General features: G+C 33.2%; 1 protein-coding gene across 1 annotated transcript in view; it reads right to left on the bottom strand.

The window, feature by feature from the left end:
• Positions 1–3,160: 3,160 nt before the first annotated feature.
• The window catches only part of LOC122518943 (acetylcholine receptor subunit alpha-type acr-16), a 249,106-nt gene continuing 228,134 nt past the window's right edge, over positions 3,161–24,132 (bottom strand). The window contains exons 11-14 of the mRNA XM_043638086.1: positions 5,885–5,994; positions 4,676–4,890; positions 3,473–3,673; positions 3,161–3,314 (exon numbers count right to left, since the gene is read on the bottom strand). Of these exons, the coding sequence (XP_043494021.1) occupies positions 3,230–3,314; positions 3,473–3,673; positions 4,676–4,890; positions 5,885–5,994 (611 nt within the window). The 3' untranslated portion in view covers positions 3,161–3,229. The remainder of the gene's footprint in view (positions 3,315–3,472; positions 3,674–4,675; positions 4,891–5,884; positions 5,995–24,132) is intronic.

The following is a 24,132-nucleotide window of genomic DNA, read 5'->3' as shown; positions in this document are numbered from 1 at the left end:
ACATAATCACGAAAGTATCCTTTTCTCTGCTATCGCTAAACGTTAACCCGCTCGTCCATTCGCGTTTATACGATCTAACAACAAATTGCGTGGCACTCGTTTCCACGCCGCAAGGTGTGTTATAGAAGCCAAATAATATCCAGCTGGTGGGTAATAAAAGGCAAAGTACGGAACGTAAAGTGTTTCACGAGAACGATGGGCGACCATGGCCTCGACTCGTTCGAGATAAAGTTTCTCCGTTGGAAAAAAAGTAGCAGAAGAAGAAGAAGAAGAAGAAAAAGAAGAAGAAGATGATGAAGCAAAAAAAAATAGGCAAATAAAAAAGAAGGTACGAGAGTAAATTTTGTTTTTACTTTCTTACCAAAGCTGCCGTATCTTTCGACGCGTGTCGAACATTCCTCCGAAATTATCGCTCGGAAAATTATTCTTACATTTTCATTTGTTTTCTTTCCCCTCATTTTTCTTTTTTTCCCTTTTATATCACCTCTTTCTCTCTCTCTCTCTCTCTCTCTCTTTCTTTCTCTCACAATCAGACCCTTCTCGCCGATGAAAAATTCGATAATAATTCGAGTTTATCTCTGTACGGAAAGCAGGGGTGATGGCGACTTGGCAGTTTTGTCTACACGTTCATTTTTTAACTTCCATATCTATAATAACCAATATCAACACACACAAGCCCTTTATTTATTTATTTAATTTTTTTCTTTTTATTTTTCATTACCTTAATCCTTTCTACGATCGATCTTATTACAATTCGATCGATTCGATCTAAACGTTGGTCGACGTTCTTGAGAATTAATAACAAAAATTTAAAAAAGTTACGCGCCCAGACCATTCGTGAAATATTAGCGTTTAGCGAATTGGAAAGACGATGTGATTAGAATACATATAGTATCTTATTAATATCGGTAAGATTTATTTATTTTCATTAATTTTTAATCCTCGCTTTTTCAAAAAATTAACTTTCACGAATGATCTATACGATTTAAATCGATTTCTCAAGAATATCGATCGACGATCCGTTTATTTTTCATTCAGGTTCGCTCGTTCATACGTTCGTTTGTTCGTCCGTTCGTTCTTTCATTCGTTTGTTCATTCGTTCGTTCATTCGTTCGTTCGTTCGTTCGTTCGTTCATTCATTCGTTCAATCGATCGATCGATCGATCAATCGATCTCGAATAAACGATATACATATATTGGTCACCCCTGACACGAGAGCTCCTCCATTTATTTGGCAGTTGTTCGAAGATATTAAACGCTTATCTATGAGCTCGGTCACGCAGGCGCGCGCGCGCGCGCACCACTATTTTTATATATATATATTTATTATATACACATACATATAAATATTAATATAATATTATTCTTTTATATTTATATTTATTATATATGTGTGTGTAATGTTTTTTTAGGGAAACATGAGAGAGCGAGAGCGCGCGCGCTAAGCGATTCGAATATAATATTTCCTTTAGCTATTTATACTATTTATTTATATATTTATTTATCTATTATTATTATTATTATTATTATTATTATTATTATTATTATTATTATTATCATTATTGACGTGCCGTGAAAGGCCGGGTTTTTAACGACGACGATCGTTCGTTCGTTCGTTCATTCGTTTGTTCGTTCGAGGATCGCGCGTATCGCGAAGAATCCGAATCATTTTCCGATCTTTTTTCTTTTCTTCTTTCGCATGGAAAAAGAAAGAGAGAAAGAGAAATAGTTGTTAAAGAGAGGTGGAGGAAGGCTGAAAGAAATCAAGCGAAAGTAAAAAGTATATGAAAACGAGTTCGAACCTTATCGAAATTTCATTAACGACTCCCTTCGACTTTTCGACTATTGTAGATTTTTTTTTTCCTTTCATTTCCTGTCTTTTTATCTTTTCTATCCTTTTTTCTTTTTTTTTGTAAATTAGTATCTAGAACAGAAAAAAAAACGATCTGAAAAATTTGATAATCGAACATTTCTTTTCTTTCTTTTCTCTCTCTCTCTCTCTCTTTCTCTCTTTATTTTTTCTTTTTATTATTATTGTTTTTTTTTCTTCTTTAATTAAAACCGATGAAACGAAAGGTACGACGAAGATGGGAGGTTAGTTCGACGACGACGACAAAATGGACGACGACGACGACAAAATGGACGACGACGACGACAAAATGGACGACGCACGTTCGGAGTCCAACAGATTTCCAGTTAATGTATTATTCCCCTTCCAAAGGCTTGCGAAACTTTGCTGTCAATTGGAAAGCTCTCATTTTCCTCTCGTACTTTGTCCGTGGCTCATTTTCTTCCATCGTTGTTTTCCTTCTTCCTCTTTTCTCTCTTTCTCTCTCTCTCTATTTCTTTCTTTCTTTCTTTCGTTTTATTTCTTTTTATCTATCTATTTTTTGTCACTTTCTCTTACTATCTTTCTATTTTTCTTTCTCCTGTTAGTAATAGAGTCGGTCCCGCAAATCACGCGTCCCGCGAACGTTGCTTCTGAGGAAGAGAGAAGGAAGAGGGGAAATGTGCGACACGAATTTTGTGATTTGTTTTTTTCTTTTTTTTCTTTTCTCTAGAGATATATATCACTTGATATTGACGTTAAAAGAGAAACATAATATGTTATTTTATTAAACACTAAATTTACATACGTATTTATATTGCAATCGGTCAAATTTACAAGTCAAACAACGATATTAATTCATCATATTTCGATAGGTTGTCTTTTACTACTCACATGTCTGACCGTTTACAAATGCCTGACTTTTACTACTGACTTTTACTACTAACACACATTTGATTATTTATAAATGCCTGATTGAATTCTAGTTTTTTGTTCTTTTGGTTTAATATAAAGTCCAATATTAAAATTGGAAATAAAGTTTAATGAAAGAGAGAGAACAACAGAATAATATGAAATACAAAGTTGAAAATGTATAATTTAAAATGTAACATTTGACCGATTGTAAAATGTACGTTTAGTGTTAAGAAATAGTTTATCAAGTAAATATATAGAATTTAATATAATATAGTATTGTGAGAATAAAAAGCAATGATCCTTTATATATTCAACAAATTTCATTGATCTTTCTCTAAGATTTTGATATACCTACGAAAACAAAATTCTTAAAAGGAATAATATTTTCGTAATGTAAAATGATGGAAAAGTTCTTACCAAATTCGAGGAGGCGCTACTTAAGCGACGTTTTTGTGCATTTCTTCGGTGTCTCGACCGGGCAGTCTATTAGTGGACGATTATGTGTGGCGCACTAGATAGTATTACGACCGTGGCCAACACCGTGAATAACGTGAAGACGATCAGGCACAACCTTCATTGATTGACAAGCGACGAGAATATTTTTCATTAAAAATACGAAATAAATATATAGTACTTTTAATTTTCTTTTTCTTTTTCTTTTTTCTTTTTTTTTTTTGAGATTTTGAAAAGGAGTAAAAATTGAGGAAAGAATTAAACCAAAGAACCAACCTGTCGACCACCATGGCAGCAAATTTCCAATCGTTAATCACCTCGTCGTTTTCGTCGGCTTTTCTCATACGACTCGTGATAAACTGTAACTCTTTGAGAATCGTGTGAAGTTCTCTTTGCATTCCGCTTAGAGGTAACGATGCCGACGTTTCTTCGACCGTAGCCGGTCGTCCGGACAATGGCGTGCCGTACGCCGACCTGCTGTAAAAATTAAAAATTCATCAAAATGCAATGAAAATTATGTTCGATCGGACAAATTTTGTTGGATCAATTTTACTCTTTTTTTTTTCTTTTTTTCCTTTTAAATGTCGTACCAACGGTATTTGCAAATATTCTGACATTCTCTTTTCTTTTTTTCTTTTTTTAGTTTTGTCAAACAGATGAACGTACCGTTAAGATTTAAATAAGCGTATCAAATATATATGAGAAGGATCGTTTATTAGGAAAACTTTTGGATAATAGAAGTCGTATAATTCGCAGCTAATATCAACGCTCATGCTAACTGTTCATGGTATATTTATTCGGGTAATGCTAATATCAAGAATAATAATACTACGCGTATTTGTATAACTTCAAATAGTTTCCCATATCAAGGATATAATTTTCTGTTATTATAATCGATAAGTAAATATTAACAATGATGTTAAACGATAAACGTTTGTTAATAGAAACGATTAGGTGTTTATTTAATTACATAAATCACTCTCTTTCTTTCTCTCTCTATATATATTAATAATAATTATTTCTTTAGTTCGACAATAAACTCTTTTGTACTTTGTTAACGTTAGATAAATTCTGATTGAAGGAGATAGTTATTTGACAAGCGTATCGGATATTGGTATTCCATCGGAATGCACAACGTAATACTGAATATGAATACGAAGGTAGAAGAATAGAGGGAAGGCTTTAAAGTGAGAGAAACAGAGATAGAGATAGAGATAGAGATAGAGATAGAGATAGAGATAGAGATAGAGATAGAGATAGAGATAGAGAGCAGAACGTATAACAGAAAATTTACATAAAGCTCGAACTTTGTTCCGAATTGAGAGAAATTGATCTATGTTTAGGTATAGATATAGTTGTAGATAGACACCACACATACACACACACATACACAGAAGGTTTTAGAATGCAGACCGTTGGTACTGATGGTATATATCGCACATATGTACAAACTTATTTGCAAAAAACACAAGATCGAACCTTATGTAACCGGTAGCTGGATTGGCAGCACTGTTTCCATGACGAAAATCATCGTCGATATCTAAGACGTTCGCCAATAAGCTCTTACTGCTTCTCTCCTGTAACTCGAGTTCTTTCATCCGATTGCTCACCAGGATACTCTTCTTCGTGATCTTCTTGCCAGGACGGCTCATGCACAGTATGCATGGCAGCCACTGTAGGAACAGCTTTTTGATCTGCGATACGATCGATCATTAAGATAATTTTTTTAACGTTTTTACTTACTTTTCTTGTTTTCTTTTTTTATCTTTATTTGACAAGAAGAAACGTTCGAAGAACCGACGCGATTGAGTTCGAATTATTTAAATTCAATTACGAAATCGATTTTTATAAAGTTGAATTAAATTTTTTGTTTTTTTTTTTTCCCTTTTTTTTCTTTTAATCAAATAAGTGTGTCAGATTTGTGAGAAATTAATCATTGAACGAAATGTTGAATATAACTTTTGGTCTTGGATGAAAAAATTTCAACGTACGAATTCAATAAATCGTTTTTTATTGTGATAAAATAAATGGGATGATAAAAACAAAAGTAGAGAAAAATCATATAAAAACTGTTTAAATTTAAAAGTGACATTGCTTTACAGAGGATTAAAAAATAAATTAAAAAAATGAAAAGTATTTAAAGAAAGAGTCGAAAAAAAAAATAAAAACGTAAGAGAGAGAGTAGTTCTATTTTCCTTTTTTTTTATTTTGGCCCCGAAGAACATTTCTTCTTGGTTTATGAAAGTTCTAGTAACCGAGCGACCAAGAAGGAGGATCAACGCCTCGAAGGCACTTTAAACTTTCACAAACTAAAGCATAGTCTTTAATGGTCTAACGGCCACTATGTTGGTTATGCAACGCATAAGACGTTTTATAAAACAAAGCGTTGTTGAAATCATCGTTTGTTTATGCTTCCATTATTTCGAAATCTCGGTAAAAGTTTAAATGCACGAAAAAAACAATCATAAAATTGTGAATAAAATTTAAAAAGAAGTTTTCTCGTATTTAGATTTATAGTTAAGTGTGCATATGTACGTTAATATATATATATATGTACATACATACATATATACATAATGTGTATTATATCTGTGTGTATGTAGACCGAGAAACGATAGAATGGAATACACGTTAAACACATTAACGTCCGCAACCCTAAAGCAATTAAATTTGATAATGAATTCTTACCCAATTAGGCATGACGTATCTGTCGGGCGATCTGTGATGATAATTTAGCACCATAACGGTCAAGACGACGCTGCTCGCCACCATGAACATGATGCAATTGAAGTACGACCCTGAATTCGAGGAATTTCCGAAAATCCCCCGGAGAAAAGACAAGAGAACAGGCGATTAGTCACGGAAATGATTGGATTTACCTTTTTCTTACTTTTCTTTTTTTTTCGCTGCGTTTTTTTTTTTTTTCTTTTTTGCCTTTTAGTTTCTAAACGGTGTTATCTCCACGCAATTCTAAACAACGATTCCGAAATAATCGTCGAATCGTTTCCCCCACCTGCACCCCACCCCACCTCTCCCGTTCTTTCCTTCCTTCCTTTTCTCATTTTCATTTTTCATTCTTTTTCCCTTTCGAGAAAGATTCGACGATCTTTTTCGTTCGTTCTTTTTTTTTTTTATATTCTCATCACGCACGAAGCGAGATTTCATTGATCATTCGGCTTTCTTCCCTGTGTGTGGTTTATTCAATTAATTATTCTCTCCAAGAGAAAGAAAAATTTGATCCTTCGATCGTTGAAACGTGTACGAGTAGCGCAAGGGAAAACTTTTAATTATCCGAAACCGAAGCGCAAATTCGTAGACTCGATCGAATAATAATAAGAATTCGATCACCGTTTGACGAATCCTTTTTTTTTTTTCTTTTCTTCTTCATACTGACATTTTTTTTCCATGCATGAACGTGGGTAGAGGGCTGGACAAAGATATAGAAAAAAAAAAAAAGGAAAAAAGAAACAAAGAAAGGAAAAAAATGGATCGGTCTGAGTCTACGAATTTGTTTAACGCGTTGCTCGATAGAATAAGAATAAGAGATATAAAAAAAAGAAGAAATGATAAAAAACAAGAAAGAGAAAAAGAGATAGAGAGAGAGAGAGAGTTAAAGAGAGTGTGTGAGAGAGAGAAAGAGAGAGAAAGAAATAGAGACAGATAGAAAAAATAGATGAAATAGATCTAGAAAGAGATAAAACGAAGTAAACCGATCGCATCGACGTATTTTAAATATACGTTTCTTTTATATTCTTCTCAAAATGGAAAAAGAAAAAGAAAAAAAAAAAGAAACAAATAAAAAAAAACTTATCACACACCACATGTTCACTCTTTCGCAATCACTCGTTTATATGTTATATTATATTATCGTATGTATGTGTGTGTGTGTGTGTGTGCGTGGGTGTGAGTTGGTTGGACATTAACACATACACCCACATACACACAAATACCACACACACGCACACACACACATACATATACACGTACATCCAGCCAGACTTAGCGCACGCTTCGAAAAGTCTGATCTCGTTTGACGAAAGATAGAGAAAAGATTTCCTCGCGGTTTAAAGCAGGAAACGTTGTTTTTGCGAAAATTAAGAGTATAGTATTATAAAGAGAATAAGAGAGAAAGAAAGAGAGAGAGAGAGAGAGAGAAAGAGAGAGTGAGAGAGAGAGAGAGAAAGAAAGATATATAATATAAAGCCGAAAAAGTGAAAATAGGTGAATTGGCAGTAAATGTCGAGCGTGTAATTTAGCAACGATTTGTTAGCAATAAAACAAAAATATGAGAAAATATATAATAAAGGCGACAACGACAACGGATCAACAACAAATTTTGCGCTAATCGAGAGAGAGAATCGATTACTATTATATTATATTAATTATTGATAGAAAGATCAAAGAAAGAAAGATAGATTAAGAAAAATAGTTAATAGAGAAAATGATAGAAAGAAAGAAAGAAAGAAAGAAAGAGAGAGAGAGAGAGAGAGAAGAAAGCTTCGGTACTTACTTGTGCGTTACAGCGAGTGCGTGTTAAATAAATGGCGTTTAACACAGAGACAGACAGACAGACAGATAGACAGAGACAATGAGAGACGATTTAATTAACCAACACACGAATTATAATATTATAATTTTTCTTCTAATATTCGTGCTATAATAATCAAGAAATTAAATAGAACGATTAAACACCGATAACGAATAAAATGGTTAGGTAGTGACATGTTAAATGTTTAACACGTCGAATTATTATTTTCTTTTGTTTGTTATTTTTTTTTTTTTTAACAGTTAATGGGGAAAAAAAATATTGAACATACGTAAGTATCTACTTAACGATGAAAAATAAAAATAAAGAAAGTAGGAAAACGCTCGAGGGAGTTTAAGAAAATAAAGAAGAAGGATGGGGCGTAAAAGTGGTGGGTTTGGCTCAGTACCGATTTTACTCTATCTCGGCAGTGGGGCAGGGATAGGGGAAAAAGGATCGAGGGGTGGAGGGGTGGAGGGAGTAAATTCGTTCATAAATTTCATCGGGTTTAATCACGACACACAAGCTATCGCTAGAATCTTAATACGACATGCACTTAGGGTCGCGAGAAACACTTATTCTCTTATAGTAAATTCGTTCTCAGCTTTATAGCAGCACGATTATTATGCCTATAGGGTTTTTTTGTTTTTTATAGACAATTATTCATACAGATATACATTTAATACGTGCATGCTCGTAGATAAAGTCAATAAGCTTACGTTAAGTATCGTTCGTGCCATGCAAAAGATTATGTTTATGTATTTTAAATATATGTATATATATATATATATATTTTTTTTTATATATATATATATATATATATATATATATATATATATATATGTATGTATGTAATGTATATGTGTATATATAGTATTATACAACTATACAGACGTCTAGCGTGCAAGAAGATTTTTCTTGTCGAGAATGATAATATCGATACCGCAATATCATACGTGTTCCCCGTTCGTGTGCCGCGTAAACTAAATATCGTGGATTTCATTTTGAACTTTTTCGTACGATCGATTCCGTAATTTTTCTTTCCGACGGCGATAGACGGTGCTTCTTCCATTTCTGATGATGTTTTAAATGTGAACACGCATTCGGATATATTTTCTTAAATAATTGCTAAATATTCTTTTATTTACGAACCATTTTATATTCGTACTTTGATATATTCAAGGCCTTTTGCGTTTCGAGTTGATCGAGACAAATATTTGCCAACGGTAATATTATAAATTTGGATAATCTTTTTAAGAATATATTTTTTTTTTATTGATAAAATAAATTAAATAAAATTGTTCCAAATAAATCAAATATGATACATATACGTCTTATTATTTTTAATATTAGTTTTTTCGTTGATACATATTATTTAATGATATGTCGTAATAAAATCGTGTCGTTTAGTTTATAGAGAGGAAATGGAAAAAATTATGGATTTTGATGAAACGTCATATGCCAGCTATATACATATACTTATTTATGTAAATTAATACGGATTACAAAGAGCCGATATTTGTATTTATCTGGAATAACATATGCATACGTTACATGAATAAATAAATAGACGTATGCATCGATTATTCGTCAAGTTCTACCGTTTAAAAGATCCCCCTTTTTCCCCCATCCCCATTATTCCCATCCTCATTCCTATATTCTTCAGCTCTTTTCACAAACCCATTTTCACTAACCCAGAGAACCATTTGCTTTTCTTCTCGTTTCAGATAAATTTTCATAGTTAAGTGTAACGAAGTTCTCTCTCACACAGAGTTTTGGTTAATCGTTCTTACAGAACGAACAAAACTGACGTCCGTTCGTTAATTGCGTCGACGTCAACTCTAAACTCTGTATGTATGTGTGTTTGCTTTGTGTGTGTGTGTGTATCTATCTATCTGTGTGTGGGTTTAAACGAGTGTGCGTGACAGCATTTAAGAGTTTCTAAACGTGTCGCGAAAAGAAGCTTTTCGTATGGCGCCGACGAAATAAACGATTCTCGTAGTCGAAAATTTAACGTCAGAATTTATCCGACGAAATAACTCAGAAGAAAAGAAGATGAAGGAAAGAGAGAGAGAAAAAGAGAGAGAGAGAGAGAGAGAGAGAGAAAGAAGATGGCTGGATGTTTAAGGGTTTTTGAAATTCGTTGAATTTGCAGAAAGGAATCGATTTATGGGGAATTGGGGAAGGAGGAAAAGGGGAGAAACTCGATTGAGAAACGATATGATATTTTTTGGTTTCTTCCTTTGTTAAATAATTTTTCACAAATTGTCCGAGTTTACTAGGAAATATGTAATATGAGTGTATGTAATTTACATAAACACGTACGTATACAAACGCGTACGCACAATTTTCTGTTATGGTATTTTTTAATTTTTTTCTTCGTTAGATTTCATTCAAGTGAATTTTTTGTGATCATCCTGTTCTATATTTTTCACGTATGCGTGTGTGTTACGTTAGATGACAATCTCTTTAAACCGATTTAGAAAATTTTGCGATTTTATCTCGTAACGTTTTCCTTAAACTTGGAAATCGCGAGATATCTCGTTAAGATAATTTTCGCGGCAAGATTAATTCGGTGTATTCACTTTTATCGTTCCACTCGGTTGAGAATAGTTTGAGAAAGAAAATAATATACGCGTAGCTATTTGGTATTAATAAAAAATAATGTGAACTATCTTTCTAAAGAAATCTCTCTTGAAAAAAATCGATTAAATTCTATTACCTTGGAGGCCCGCGAATAAAAAAAACAATCTCGCGAAACTTTGAAATATTTTCTTTTGGTAATATAAATTTTTAAACAAATTTTATTCCCCTCAAAAAGCTGTGTTGAAACTACGCGAAAAGCGATTATGCCGTAGAAATTAGAATAGGAGAATGAAAGATAATTACGTTGAAGTGGCAACAATAATTACTCATCTTGTGACGAACAGACTATGCATCCTTAACGAGCAATTAGGGTGAGCGTACCTATCGAGAATTATTATCGAAGAATGTTCTTGGTATATGTGTATGTGTGTGTGTGCACGGGTAAATATACGTTTAACAGCTTTCACATATATTTCCAAGTACACATACTCAAAACCTTTTGCTCATTATTCTAGTATGATTAATTTACACATTTTGTGATATAATTAATTAGAAGTTATAAAAGTAAATGATTACCACCAGAGTAGCTTTATCTTTTTGTTTCTCATTATTTTTTCTTTTTCTATAGTTTCCTCGTGTCATCGTGACAAATGATATTTGAATGAGGAAAAAAAAGGGGAAAAAAAAAGAAGAAAAAAAAAAGAAAAACACGACGAACAAGAATGAATCGCGTAACGAATCCAAAGCTCAGGATGTGTAAGTACGAGATACTATACGACTACTACGAGTACGTCGATTACATCCTACCGATGTGCAACTCGGATATATCTACACGCGAAATCGCTTTCGTTCGATTTGCATTCGACAGCTGTGCTTTCGGTCTGTTCTTTTTCATTTCTATTTTTCCCATAGAGACAGGGATACATACATATATACAGAGAGAGAGAGAGAGAGAGAGAGAGAGAAAGAAAGAGATACAGGATCCGATTTCAGTTCGAAATACGGTCATACTTTGACGAATGATACTAGTATAACGATCACGTACGATTCAGGAAAATACCCACGTACACTGATATGTATGGTTTTCGAATGGTCGAGGAAACTAGTGAAAGAGAGAGAGAGAAAGAGAATCATCGGGGATTGTGGTCGATCTCGTATTTTGCTCTATGACAAAATCGTTGTCAGAAGTATTATAAAAAGAATAACTTCGATTTAAGTTGACTTTCGAAAAAATGAGGAACGTAATAACGTACCCTCTAACGTTAACCGATGCGTTTAAAATGAGCGTTTAATTACGAATTAAAACCACGGAACGCGGCTATTAAATTCTCATCACTTCGTTTCTCTCTGTTCGTATCTCTTTGAGAAGGAACGGCAAAGGGAAAGGAAGTAAATTAAACGAGAGAACTCCGCAACGTACTATCAATTTCATATCAACATTTCTGTATCTGTCAATTTCATTTCTGAAATGTTGATTTGATTAAAATATAATATCGATGGAATTCGTAACGATTTCGAATTCCATCGGAATGAATTTATCTTATGAGTTGTTTTTCTTTTTGTTTTGTTTTTGACTAAAAAGAAATGTTATAATCCGAATAATGCGGATACGTTGAATATTTACATTAGTTGAGAGTTTGGTCTGACCGTGTTCGTACGTTTTTACTACTTACGTTAACAACGTCGCGTTTTTATAATATTATTCTACTGCGTCTGACAAATAAGGGTCCTTCACTACTACCGGAGCCTTACAACTTTCTTTCTCTCGATATTTGTCAACTGTGGTCGTCTGACAATTATTATCTTTCACGAAATAAAAAGCGATATTAATCTCTGACCGTGTCACTGTTCTTCCTTAACAAAAAAAACTGGACTATTGTTATTCGTCAAAAAAAACATTGCATTTGAAACGATCGAGCAGTATTCCGTTTAGCTTAGTTTCGTTTCGTTTCGTTTAATTCCCTCCTCTCTCATTTTCTTTAAAAACGAGATTCATTTTGTTTCTATCTCTTTCTTCCTTTCTTTCATTCTTTTTCTCTTTTCGAAGTACATTCGTTTACACCGAAGAAGATTGGTTATTTCACGTTGTCTCTTGATTATTATGAAAATAGCGTGGCTCGTTACACCGTCACGTACGAAATAGTATTTTCCCACGATTTCCCACCACGGCTATTTTTCCTCTACTATATATTTTACGCTTTTTTTTTCTAATTACCAGAGGAGATTCATCGCTCTCTCTCTCTCTCTCTCTCGTCCTTTTCTTCTTGACAAATTTGTCATTTCCTTCATTTTTCGCGCGAAAACGCGAGTACCTACTTAGCATTTTAGCAAAGCGCTCGAGTCTTTCTTCTTAATTACTTCTTTTTCTTTTTTTTTAACTTAAGCAAACGAAACTGGTAAATACACCGTTATTCTCTCTTTTTTTCTCTTCCTTGCCTTTTTTTCCTCAAGTTATTCTTTATCAAAATAATCGTTTTATTATTCCCTGACAAAAATCAAAACGACGAAGAAGATTCGAACGCAATCTATTCGATAAAGTGTAACTAAATATATACTTTTTTTTTTCGGATCGTGCAAAAGACAAGTGAAAGTTGTCAAGCACATATCTACGCCGTTTAAAGAAGTGACAGCAGATTTTTCCTGATTCGTTTGAGAAACAAAAATGTTGATTGACGTTACAGGACCTTTGGATGTGACGTGTAAAATTCGTTTCGTTAAATCTTTCATATTGTTTCTTTTTTTTTTTTTTTTTTTTTTTAATTTCGTTGTCTTCGCAAATATTTGACAATAAAAAGAAAAACATTTACTAGTATGAATAATAATAATAATCGTATTGGATATTTAGTGTTCAACGTTACACGACGCAGAGACCGTGTCACGTAAATTATTTCATTACCTATAATTCGTGTATTATATTCGTATATTTTCATTAGAGAGAGAGAGAGAGAGAGAGAGAGAGAGAGAGAAAGAAACGAAAAAAAGAAACAATAATGCCCATCTTTGTTTCGCGTAAACGTTCTTCTTCCGCGAGTTGGGTGTCGGCACAAATTGAAAACGATTTCGATTGAACGACGGTAATAGTCGATAGATAATTTCCACGAGACTTAACGTTTCAACATTTTCAAACGCGCGATTTTGAACAGAAATCCGTACAACGAATTACGCTTCGATCGTTGAGTGGGGTTGGTCTAGAATAACCAAATGGAATTACTGAATATATCTCTTTCTTTTACACCACTAGGGTGGAACAAATAGCAGACGATATCGTACAATATTTCGGCGCGACGAGTGAATATGCTTTTGATATTGTAAAAAAAAAAGAAAACAAAAAAAAGAAAAGAGAAAGAGTGATAGAGAGAGAAAGAGAGAGAGAATGATACAAACAAAGAAACAAAGAAATAAAGAAAGAGGAGGCAAATGTGTTCGTTGTAGGCAGTAGGCAAGCATAAAATCGCGAGAAGGATTTTCTACGCGGTTCGTTCGGTTGCATTGAAAACTGTGACGTGGTCGTAGTTTTTATTTTTTTCTCTACTATTATTTTTTTTCTCTCTGTCTCTCTCTCTATTTTTTTTTTCTTTCACTTTCGTTTATTTTATTTCGTCGAGAATAGAGAAGAGAGAAGAAACGCGCGCGGGATACGAGAGCAACGAGGCGAGGAAGAAAGATACAAATGGAAAGAGAGAAATAAAGTAAGGAAAATAGTAGGGTGCCGACTTGGCAAGAGAGGATAAAACGTAGAATAAAGTGGCAAACGTTTCTACACTTGACGTTCGTCAAAGTTGCACGAAAGTTTATAGGTCTAGAGTAACTACAAAAACGAAATGCAGAAAGAGAGAGAGAGAGAGAAGTATATACGTGTACTTCTTGAATAGTGATCTCCACTGAAGTCTAAGAAAAGAAGTAGAAGAAGAAGAACAAGACTCTAGATACTAAAAGAAAAATTGTACAGAAAAGAGAGAAGATAGAGAAAGAGAGAAGATAGAGAAAGAGAGAGAGAGAGAAAGAGAGTGAGATGCCAAGAGTCAGACGATGTGGTCTGTAGTCGACTCTAGAATATTTTAGATAACTCTGCTCGTTTTCAAGGGTTCCTACGTGTAAATAAGAGCTTTTTCCCCAACATATGTGTTTACGTACGTTTATGTTTCTTTGTAGAATCTACGTAGAGATAGGTAGAAATATTTATGCATGTAAATATATATATACACATACATGTATTTATTAGGTTCGGTTCCAAAAGAACGAAAGCGGGTAGATTTAAATAAATAAGTAAATCATTTTCAAAGAATATTCTAGGATCGGTCTTTTCGGTTTTCTCATGCTATTCTTGTTCCTATCTTTGTTGTTATTGTTGTTGTTAAGTGTATTACTGTTGCTCGTTGCTCTGCTGGTGACCACAAATTAAAAAATAAATTAAAAAAAATAAGACGCGAAACTCTAATGACGAGAATGACGAGAAATTGAGATAAAGAAAGATAGGTAGATAAGAATAAGAAAGATAAAGAAAAAAAATTATTGGAAAAATACGTTTACCACGTTCGAGTGTTTCGTAAAAATATCCTAATGGATAAAATTACTGATATGACTTTTAGATAATAAAAAAAGAAATCATTTTTCAATTTACCATTAGGAAAATGCAAAAAACATTACGACGAGGGATAAAATTTGACGCGTCAATTGATTACGTAGGATAAAGAAATCAATACATTTTTCCAAACGTTACATTAACTTTCTTTTTATTAGTTAGTTAATTTAATCACTCGATTTACATAGGATTATTATGTTATTTAAAAATGAATGTAAAAAAATGATTGAAAGTAAAAATGTAAAATGTAAAGATCGTTTAGAGATATTGTAATCACGAGGCCGTTTGCCATAATTGAGGAAATCCGTACGAACATTCTAATGAATTAATTCCATTGATCGTCGTTGTACCGTCAAGAGACTGAGATAGAACATTATGACCTAGCATGACAATTTCGGTGCCATAATACGTGAAACTCATGCACGGTGTCGCGCTGCCACGTATATAATTGAAGCATTCGTTGGCATAGTCTCGTCGTCTGACGCGGTTTCACCTCGTTTAACGTCCAGCCATTTTCGATCAAATCAGGAAAATTGATTTCAAAGGCTTGTATCCTCGATTAGATTCGACGTATCTATCCTTCCTCCCGTAGATCATCCGTATTTCGTCTATCCTCGTTAAAGATTTCGAAATGACGCGCCCACGAATTTTCTCTCTCACTCGAGTATTATTTTTTTTTTCTTTTTTTTTTAATTTAATATCGAACCACCCGAAATTTTATTCGCGAGAAAATAAAATACGTTTCTTCGATCAATGTCGAATTTGTTTTGTCTTTTTTTTTTAATTTTATTTTTTTAACTTAAATGTTGTATGTATATATTTATTTGTCGGTTAGATTTAAAATGATAATTTTTTTCTAATATTTAACGTCTACAATCAGCACGTTCAGCGGTGCCACTTTGAGTAGTGGTAGTGGTGGTGGTGGTGGGGGGGGTTGGGTAGAAGTAAGCCATGAAAAGTCAGATTAGTTTTTAGAAATTATTTAGTTAGGAATATTAGGAAAAGTGAGTGAGAAAGAAAGTGTATGAGAAAGAAAGAGAGAGAGAGAGATAAAGATGGATTCAAGGAGAAATAATGGTATATTACTTTCGATGATAGACGATGGTAAATGGGAAAGTGGTGGACGATAGAATTGGAATTTCAGCGGTGATGGAAAGCGATTGGACTCTTCGCGTTATGCAACTGTGTTGAATTTTGTACCAGAAGAATTTGTGGTGCTTCCACATGCACGACAGAGTAACTACGTATCCTGTTATGACGGTAACTTTCAATCAGCGTAGCAACCGAAATGGATAGATAAATAGAGAGAGAGAGAGAGAGAGAGAGAGAGAGAGAGAGATAGGAGGACAGAGTGAGAAAGAGATGAAAGAGAAGAAAGAGAAAGAGAGAGAGAGAGAGAGAAAATGATAAGGAGGAAGAAAGAAAACTAAATATTCTACATAGCACGTATGAACGATATGTCAATCAACTTGTTACTTATTGTTAGTCGAATCAACGATAGATGAAGAAAGAGAAGAAAAGAGAAGAGAAGAGGAAAGATATCGATTTGTCGATATTATTTAGGCTTGAAAGAAAAAAAAAAGCTGAGAGTGATCTACGCGCGCCACATCGATTGAAAAGAGAAATAAAGAGAGATAGTGATAGAGACAGAGACGGAGACAGAAGAAAGCAATAGTGAAAGAGAGAGAGAGAGAGAGAGAGAGAGGAAGAAGAGTATTCGCACAATCGTGCAATGTCGATCGTCCTGCTAGTTTAATGCAGTAGTGTATATAAGTAGATGGGTGCTATGGTTTTGAGGAAATTGTTACGAAATATTCGACGAGATATTGCAATTCCGTCAAAAACAGAATAGAGATAGATATAGAGATAGAGATAGAGATAGATATAGAGATAGAGATAGAGATAGAGATAGAGATAGAGATAGAGATCTATAGAATACTGCGATAAATTAGCTTGAGATATGTTACGTTTGAGCGATAATAGCGGTGCCAAATTCCGGGCAGGTGCATCTTCCTTCTGAATATTTTATTTTCATTAACTACTATTCTAATAAGTTATACACGTATAAACGATCGTGCTTTATCTCGTGAAGTTTTATCGATATTCGTTAAATAATAATAATAATAATAATAATCGTTTGATTAAATAGCTAATAATCGTTAGATCGAGAGGGGTTTTGTATTCGCAAAAGTTACGTTAATTTGAAATTTTCGTAAAGCGTTTTTTCCCTTACTTTCATCTTCCATTCGTCGTGAAAATGGATAATCCGCGCGGAATGTTATTAAACGAAAAACTTGACGTTATAAATTATTATCAAAGTAAAAATCTTCACGAGAGTGTACGTTCGTTTTACGTTTTTTTTTATACGACGGTCATATTTGGCTTTATTTATATTTTATTTTGATGGTTGTTAGTTATTCGCGAATATTATATGCATATATATATATATATATATATATATATATATATATATATATATACATATAATATTACGCAAAGTAGAAGTTTTTCAGCGTAGACTGCAGAGCGATAGGAGGCAAAAGCTAGAGCAAGGAGAACCAATAACCAATGGCGTCTCGGGTTTCGCGAAGTCCTTTAATTTTATTATCGACGTGGCATCAGCCTACCTATATTCGAAAGGACTTGCTTCACCGAGCTTGAAAGCTTCTTAATGTCCTTTCCCTTGCCCCGATATCCCAAGGATTCACCTTGGTCCTTCCCGATAACGCTCATTGGAGTGGTCCTTAGATAGACTTATACAAGTGATAGTCTAGTAGTAGATAGAGAGATTGAGTGTGACAGAAAAAGAAAGAAAGAAAGAAAAAAAGAAACAGAGAGAGAGAGAGAGAGAAAGAGAGAGAGAGAGATTCTTTAAAGCACAGTTGGATAGAAAAAGAAAGAAAAAGAGAGAGAGAGAGAGAGACTGATAGAGGCAAATATAGAGAAGGTTAGTGTCTGTGCTGGAAAGAGAGAAAAAAAAAGAGAAAGAGAGAGAAAAAGAGAGAGAGAGAGAGAGAGAGAGAGAGAAAGACAGGTAGATACAAAGAAAAAGAAAATAGAGAGAGAGATAGATCGTTTCCTTGATTCAGTGCAGCGTACGCTTTTACTTACACAGGAGACACCCCATGTAAATACTTTCTCACTACGGGCACGTTAATCGAAATCCAGATTCCGCTTTCTCTTTGTTCAGTCAGAGGGCAGAGAAGCATTGTGAATCGGGAGCCGAGCATGACGCACCAGACCAAGCTGCCATTCGCATACATTCACACATACACCCACACACGTTCATTCACACACGTACATACATACACAATTACACATATTACTGCTTAGTAGCCACGATCAAGGGAATGGGTTGGGTTTGGGGGTGAGGGATTGATGGTGGTAGTTGTAGTGGTGGTGGTGATGGTAGTGGTGGTAGTGGTAGTGGTAAAGACTAACTTCAAAGCGAAGTATTGTGCGATCTCGTTAATGCTCCTTCTCCTGTCCCTGCATGCGGTTACGTTTGTTGTCTCTGAATATACATTGTATTTTGTAATACATATGTATATTTATTTTGTACTTATTGTATTATAATAATATATATTGTAAGAATCGATAGACCTCGAAATATTAAAGATTAATTCATTCGTCGGTATACAGAAAGAGGAAAAGAAAAAAATGAAGAGAAAGAGAGAGAGAGAGAAAGAGAAAATATGTTAAGGTTTTGAAAAAAATAAATGACCTTTTCATTAAAAAGCCGAGATTACGAGACATTTATGCTTTCATCCGAGAACGGTGATTAACTTAGCTTTGATTACGTTGCTTTGTAATAAGAAATAACGGAGTTCGGGACTTCCCGTTAATTACTTTAGTTTTAAGACCGAGCAAAGAGGGAATCATTTCAGAAAGCTTCATTAAGCTTCGCGATAGTAGAATAAAGTAAGTACAAACAATGCTTGCCCTCTGTAATGGTGATATTCTGTCTAAGGAATATCAAAGTAAAATGAAGTTCGATGGGAATTTAATGCGCCTTTAAATACTACCCTTTTAATTTTTTTCTTTTTTTTTTTATTATTTTATTATTATTATTATTATTACTATATTATATTTTTCTTCTTTAGCATCGAATGGACGAAACGCGTTTCGTAATAAAATTCTCCTTTGGATGATTGTTTTTTCGTTTTTTCTTTCTTTTTTTCTTGTAAATTTTATTCAACGAACAAGAACGAAAATCTGATTAATAATGGAAAATCTATTTTTCCTTTTTCTTATGACAACTCACTCGTCATTCATAAATAAAAATTATGAAAATTCGATGGAACATTTAAAAATAATTCATTAAACGATACATAAAGAATTTCCGTAAGTCATAATTCACAGTATTATTATTCTTTCCTTTTTTGGCTCATAAATTCATCCACCCGTTGGCGGAACGAATCTGTATTCTGTGTTCTTTTCTTTTCTTTATGTATATATATATATATATTTCTCTCCCTCTTTGATTCTTTTCTCTCTTTTCTCTTTCTCTCTTATTTTATTTTTCTATTTTTATATTATACTATCAGTTCGCTTCGTATTTTCGTACGTTAATGTCATCGGTATCCGTCACGTATCTCTAAGTTTTTCTATTATACGACTCTTATATAACACTTAACGACATTTTCAATGTTCCGTATTTTCCATTGCATAGCAACGGAAAATATACATATGTATATGTATATCTTCGAAAAAAAAATAATGATAAGGAAAGAAAAAGAAAATGGAGGAACCTAGATAGGTTTCATACGAATAATACCGCATAACGTTTAACGACGCGTATGAAATGCGGAATAAAATCGTTGAACGAGTAAATAAAAGAAAAATTATCGTGAAATACACACAAACACGTTTCTCGAATGGACTCTAACGACGTGGAAGAGTTTCCCGATCGGTTCACTGCTGATACGATAAAAAATAGAAGCTTTTGGGAATCCATTCGCGAATCAACGACAAAAGGCAATTGGTCTTTCTACTTGTTTACTCGCAAATTCCCCGAAACATATACGTATACGTACGTTTGCTTTACTCTTCTCGATCTAACTTTCTTTTCAATATTTTCCCTCCAACCCTAACAAACTACAATGTTGGTATAACGTAAAGAAAAAAGGGGGTTGACAAACAAACATTCGAAAGAAAAATTCAATCTACGTCAAATTACGTAGGAAATCTGTTAAAAAAAAAAAAAAAAAAAACATAAATTATTTTTCATTTCATTCGATCGTCGGGTCGAACGGAAAAAATCAATTTCTTTTAATTTAATGTAATTTCTTTTTTCTTTTTTTTTTATTATTATTATTTAACTCGCGTATCTCATTTTGTCGTAAAAAGAATTTGGAAGTTCACAGTACTCTGGGGTAATATATTTTTCTAAAAAATCTAACGCGATGCTTTGGAATTTTTCATCGATAGTTACTGTTGTCTCTCGGTTTGGTTTATCTTGACAAAACGGTTGAAAATTTTGCAAGCGAATAAATTTAAGAGCAGCTTCGTAAAGGAGGACGAGGAATAAGAGGGATAGGATGAAAGAGGAGGGTCCTCGCGTGCAAATATTCACCAAAGCGGTTTATACTTCGTCGTACCTTTGAATTTACATGAGCCTTTAAATTTCACGAAATTTTTTTTCACGAAATACTCTCTCTCTCTCTCTCTCTTTCTTTCTGTCTTTCCGACTGAGCGTGATTTTTTATTTTATTTATCAAAGGTATGCGCATTTTCGAGTGAAAATATTTATTGAGAAAAAAAAAATATATTAAAAACGATCCGTTTAATTTTTCCTAGAGAAGAAAAAAAGAAAAAAAAGAAAAAACGTATTCACAATGAATAGTTGAGTACGTTTATTATCCTTACGGAATAATCCTTATGGTTTTTGTTAGGATGAAGAACTTAAAACATAAATTAACATAATTAAATGCAAATCTCTATGAATAATCGTGTAAATAAATAATAGACTTATTGTTAGTTCATAGAGTAAATCATAGAGTTTACTAGTTGGCGATTCATGGATAGATTTCTATTCACTTTACAGGACTCGTGAGAATATCTTATGGTGTACCTACTAACGTAATAACTTTCTTGATAATTTATTCATAAGAAGATTATTATGGTGTATATAGATAGATAGATAAAAACCATGCATATAAAAATGACGTGACAGATTTATATAGGAAGTTAAATGATTTTTATATTAACTACCAATTTATTTCATTACTATTTTTCTTTTATTTTTTTTTTTTTTTTTTTCTTATTAAAATGAGTTAAACCAGTAAACTGAGGATAAAATAGGGAACGTATAAGAGAAACGTCTTTTGAAAAATGAGGAAACAAAACGTAAAATTGTAAATGCCGCCGCCAGTGAGTCGTCGTCGTCGTCGTAGGAGACAGAATCCGCGTGAAAGTAACTTCCCTCGTTTTACGCTTTACGAGCCATTATCTAGCAGTCATGCAATTTATAACTCAACGCATTATGACTTTCCTTAAAGCTCGGAGAGAAACTTAGGTCAAAAAAAATATGAATCTACTATATGAAGTATAGTAACAGTTTATTTCGTTCCTCTATCTTCTTAATTCGTATGTGTGTGAGTGTATATATAAATATATAGTACCTATCTACAAATGTTATATACTCGTAAATACTAAGTAAGTATAAGTATAGTCCAAATACGTATGATATCAATCGAATAACTTTTGACAATTCTAAAAATCCCATGAAAATTTGTCTATCAATTCGGATCGGGTTTATTACATTCGTGTTTATTAAATTTTCAAATATGTTCGTTCTAAAAGTAAAACGAATTTCAAGGACGACGATTTTATTATAAACGTTATAGGAGCCGATTATTTTTATTAACAAAGTACTCGCAGCTTAAAATGAAAAATTAATATATGATTCTTGTAATAGGTAATATATTAGAAATTCACCGAATATTACTTTAACCATATGGAATTAAATAAATGTGTCGTTCGGGGAATTAATACGTTATTATAAAGAAACAGATACGAAAGAAAAAGGGGGAAAAAAAATAATAATAAAGAATGTTAATCCTTCGATAATTGTTTCTCTTCTATTATCACTGTCCAATTATCATCCTGTTTGTTCATAACGCTTACATTGCTCTAATAGTATTGATATCAGAGCAAACATTACGTGATCTGGACCAAAGAGATAGACACGTTCATCTCTGAGAGAGAGAGAGAGAGAGAGAGAGAGAGGGAGAGAGAAAGAGAGAGAAAGAGGAGAGAGAAAAAGACAGAGAGAGGAAAATCCGACGGACATATTCTCGTTAAAAAAAATATCTTCCATCTTTCTCGAACGAAGGCAGGCAGGCAGGCAGACATTTTATCGAAACAAAATTGCTCCAACGTTTATCTATCGATTATTATTAAAAATACATCGAATGAAATTTTCGATTTCATCTGTAACAACCGACGGTGTTAATACTTTTCTCGTTATGGGAAAATTTCCTTTACGATTCTTTTCAATTACCGATCGAGTAATTAACATTACAATTACGAGGACTCGATCCTTACTTGACACAGAGAGAACATACGCTTGGAACAACACGTGTACGTGGTTAAACAATGATACATATACTTGTGTGTATGCATGTATATGTATACACATAACATATTTAGTTACATATGGCAGGACATTGCCTGTAAATGAAATTCTAATTACACGTTCGTTCGTCTACATACACGCGCACTTACGCACGCACACACAACTGCAATGAATTACACGAGCACACATTATACACGCATACGCTACAGTGTTATTTTAAAGTTTTATTTTTATTTTATTATTATTATTATATTATTATTATTATTATTATTATTATTATTATTATTATTTTTTCTTTTCTCTTTTCTTTTATTTCGTTTATCTTCAACAACAATGATGACACCAAATTTATTTCATTTTCTAATATAATTATTAATGTCGAACGAATCGAATGAAAAATTGAATATTCGAAACAATATTATTTATATACGAGAAATTATGATTATGAAGGAAAAGAAAAGAAAATGTACTGTTAACTGTGCTTATACTTTTTATAACGTCATTTCATTATTGTCCGAACACGAGGCGAAAATCGTACGAGAAAACGATCGAACGTACCTAATTAGTAGTACCAAGGAACGCGCACGAAGATACTATTATGATATACCAATTAAATTTTAACGTATTCCACGCTATTTCATATCAAATTGTAATAAACTATTTCGTATATATTTCTCGTTCGAATTGGTTACATGTCAATTAATGACAATTTTTTTTTTCTGTTTTTTTTTTTTAATGATTGACGACGATTTTTGATTATACCAGCACGTTAATATGCAATGTGTGTATCACCATTGAAATTATAGAAGGTTATCAATTGGCTGATAACGTAACGTATATGCATGCATCGACGAACACACTCACACACACATACACACACACACACACATTCACTTTTCCTCTCGCGCAAATAGACCAACACGCAGACGCTCGTGTTCGGCGAGATTTTTTATTCGATGCAAAATAAAAAGACGCCAATTATTATAGAAAAAAAAAAAAAAATTAGAAAAATTTCCAATGAATTGATTTTAAATATCGAAAAAAACGATAATCCTTATAAAGACGCGAATTATTATATTTAATTTTTCATATTAATTCATTTTCATATTTTTTTTCTGTACTTTCGAAAGAAAATTGAATCCTTTTTTTTTTCCTTTTCCTTTTTTTTTCGTTTCTTTCAGTGCATTAAGTGCAACAATTGGAACAACCATTGTTGCAAAAAGCGAGTAAGGGGGAATGGATAGAGAGAAGGATGAAAGATCGCTATGAGGTAATTCTACGAGAGAGAGAAAGAGAGAGAGAGAGAAAGAGAGAGAGAGAGAATGTGAAAGAGTGAAAGAGAAAGAGTCAAAGGTCTAACACGTGGGGAGCTTTCTCTTTAACGCTAAAAGCTTCGTTCGCGAAACGAGGCGAAAAACTGCTTCTTTCTTCGTAGACCCAGTGTGCTTCTAATAAAAATGTCGTTTTAACTTGGCGCCTAGGTTAATTTACATAACGACGTTTCCGTGGTAAAATTTTTACCACTTCGAGTGTATATGTTATATACTAGTTAAACATATATAATAAATATATGTACATATTTATAATGAATGATAGTAGTATTCGTACCCCTACTGTCAATTTTAAACAATTGATGTTTCCTCAATTCTTCTATGGATGAAACA

Source organism: Polistes fuscatus, unplaced genomic scaffold (assembly GCF_010416935.1).
Source record: "Polistes fuscatus isolate 324 unplaced genomic scaffold, CU_Pfus_HIC Scaffold1, whole genome shotgun sequence".
In the NCBI taxonomy this organism is placed as follows: domain Eukaryota; kingdom Metazoa; phylum Arthropoda; class Insecta; order Hymenoptera; family Vespidae; genus Polistes; species Polistes fuscatus.
The sequence above is the reverse complement of the archived record's forward strand: the minus strand, read 5'-3'. Positions and strand labels throughout refer to the sequence as shown.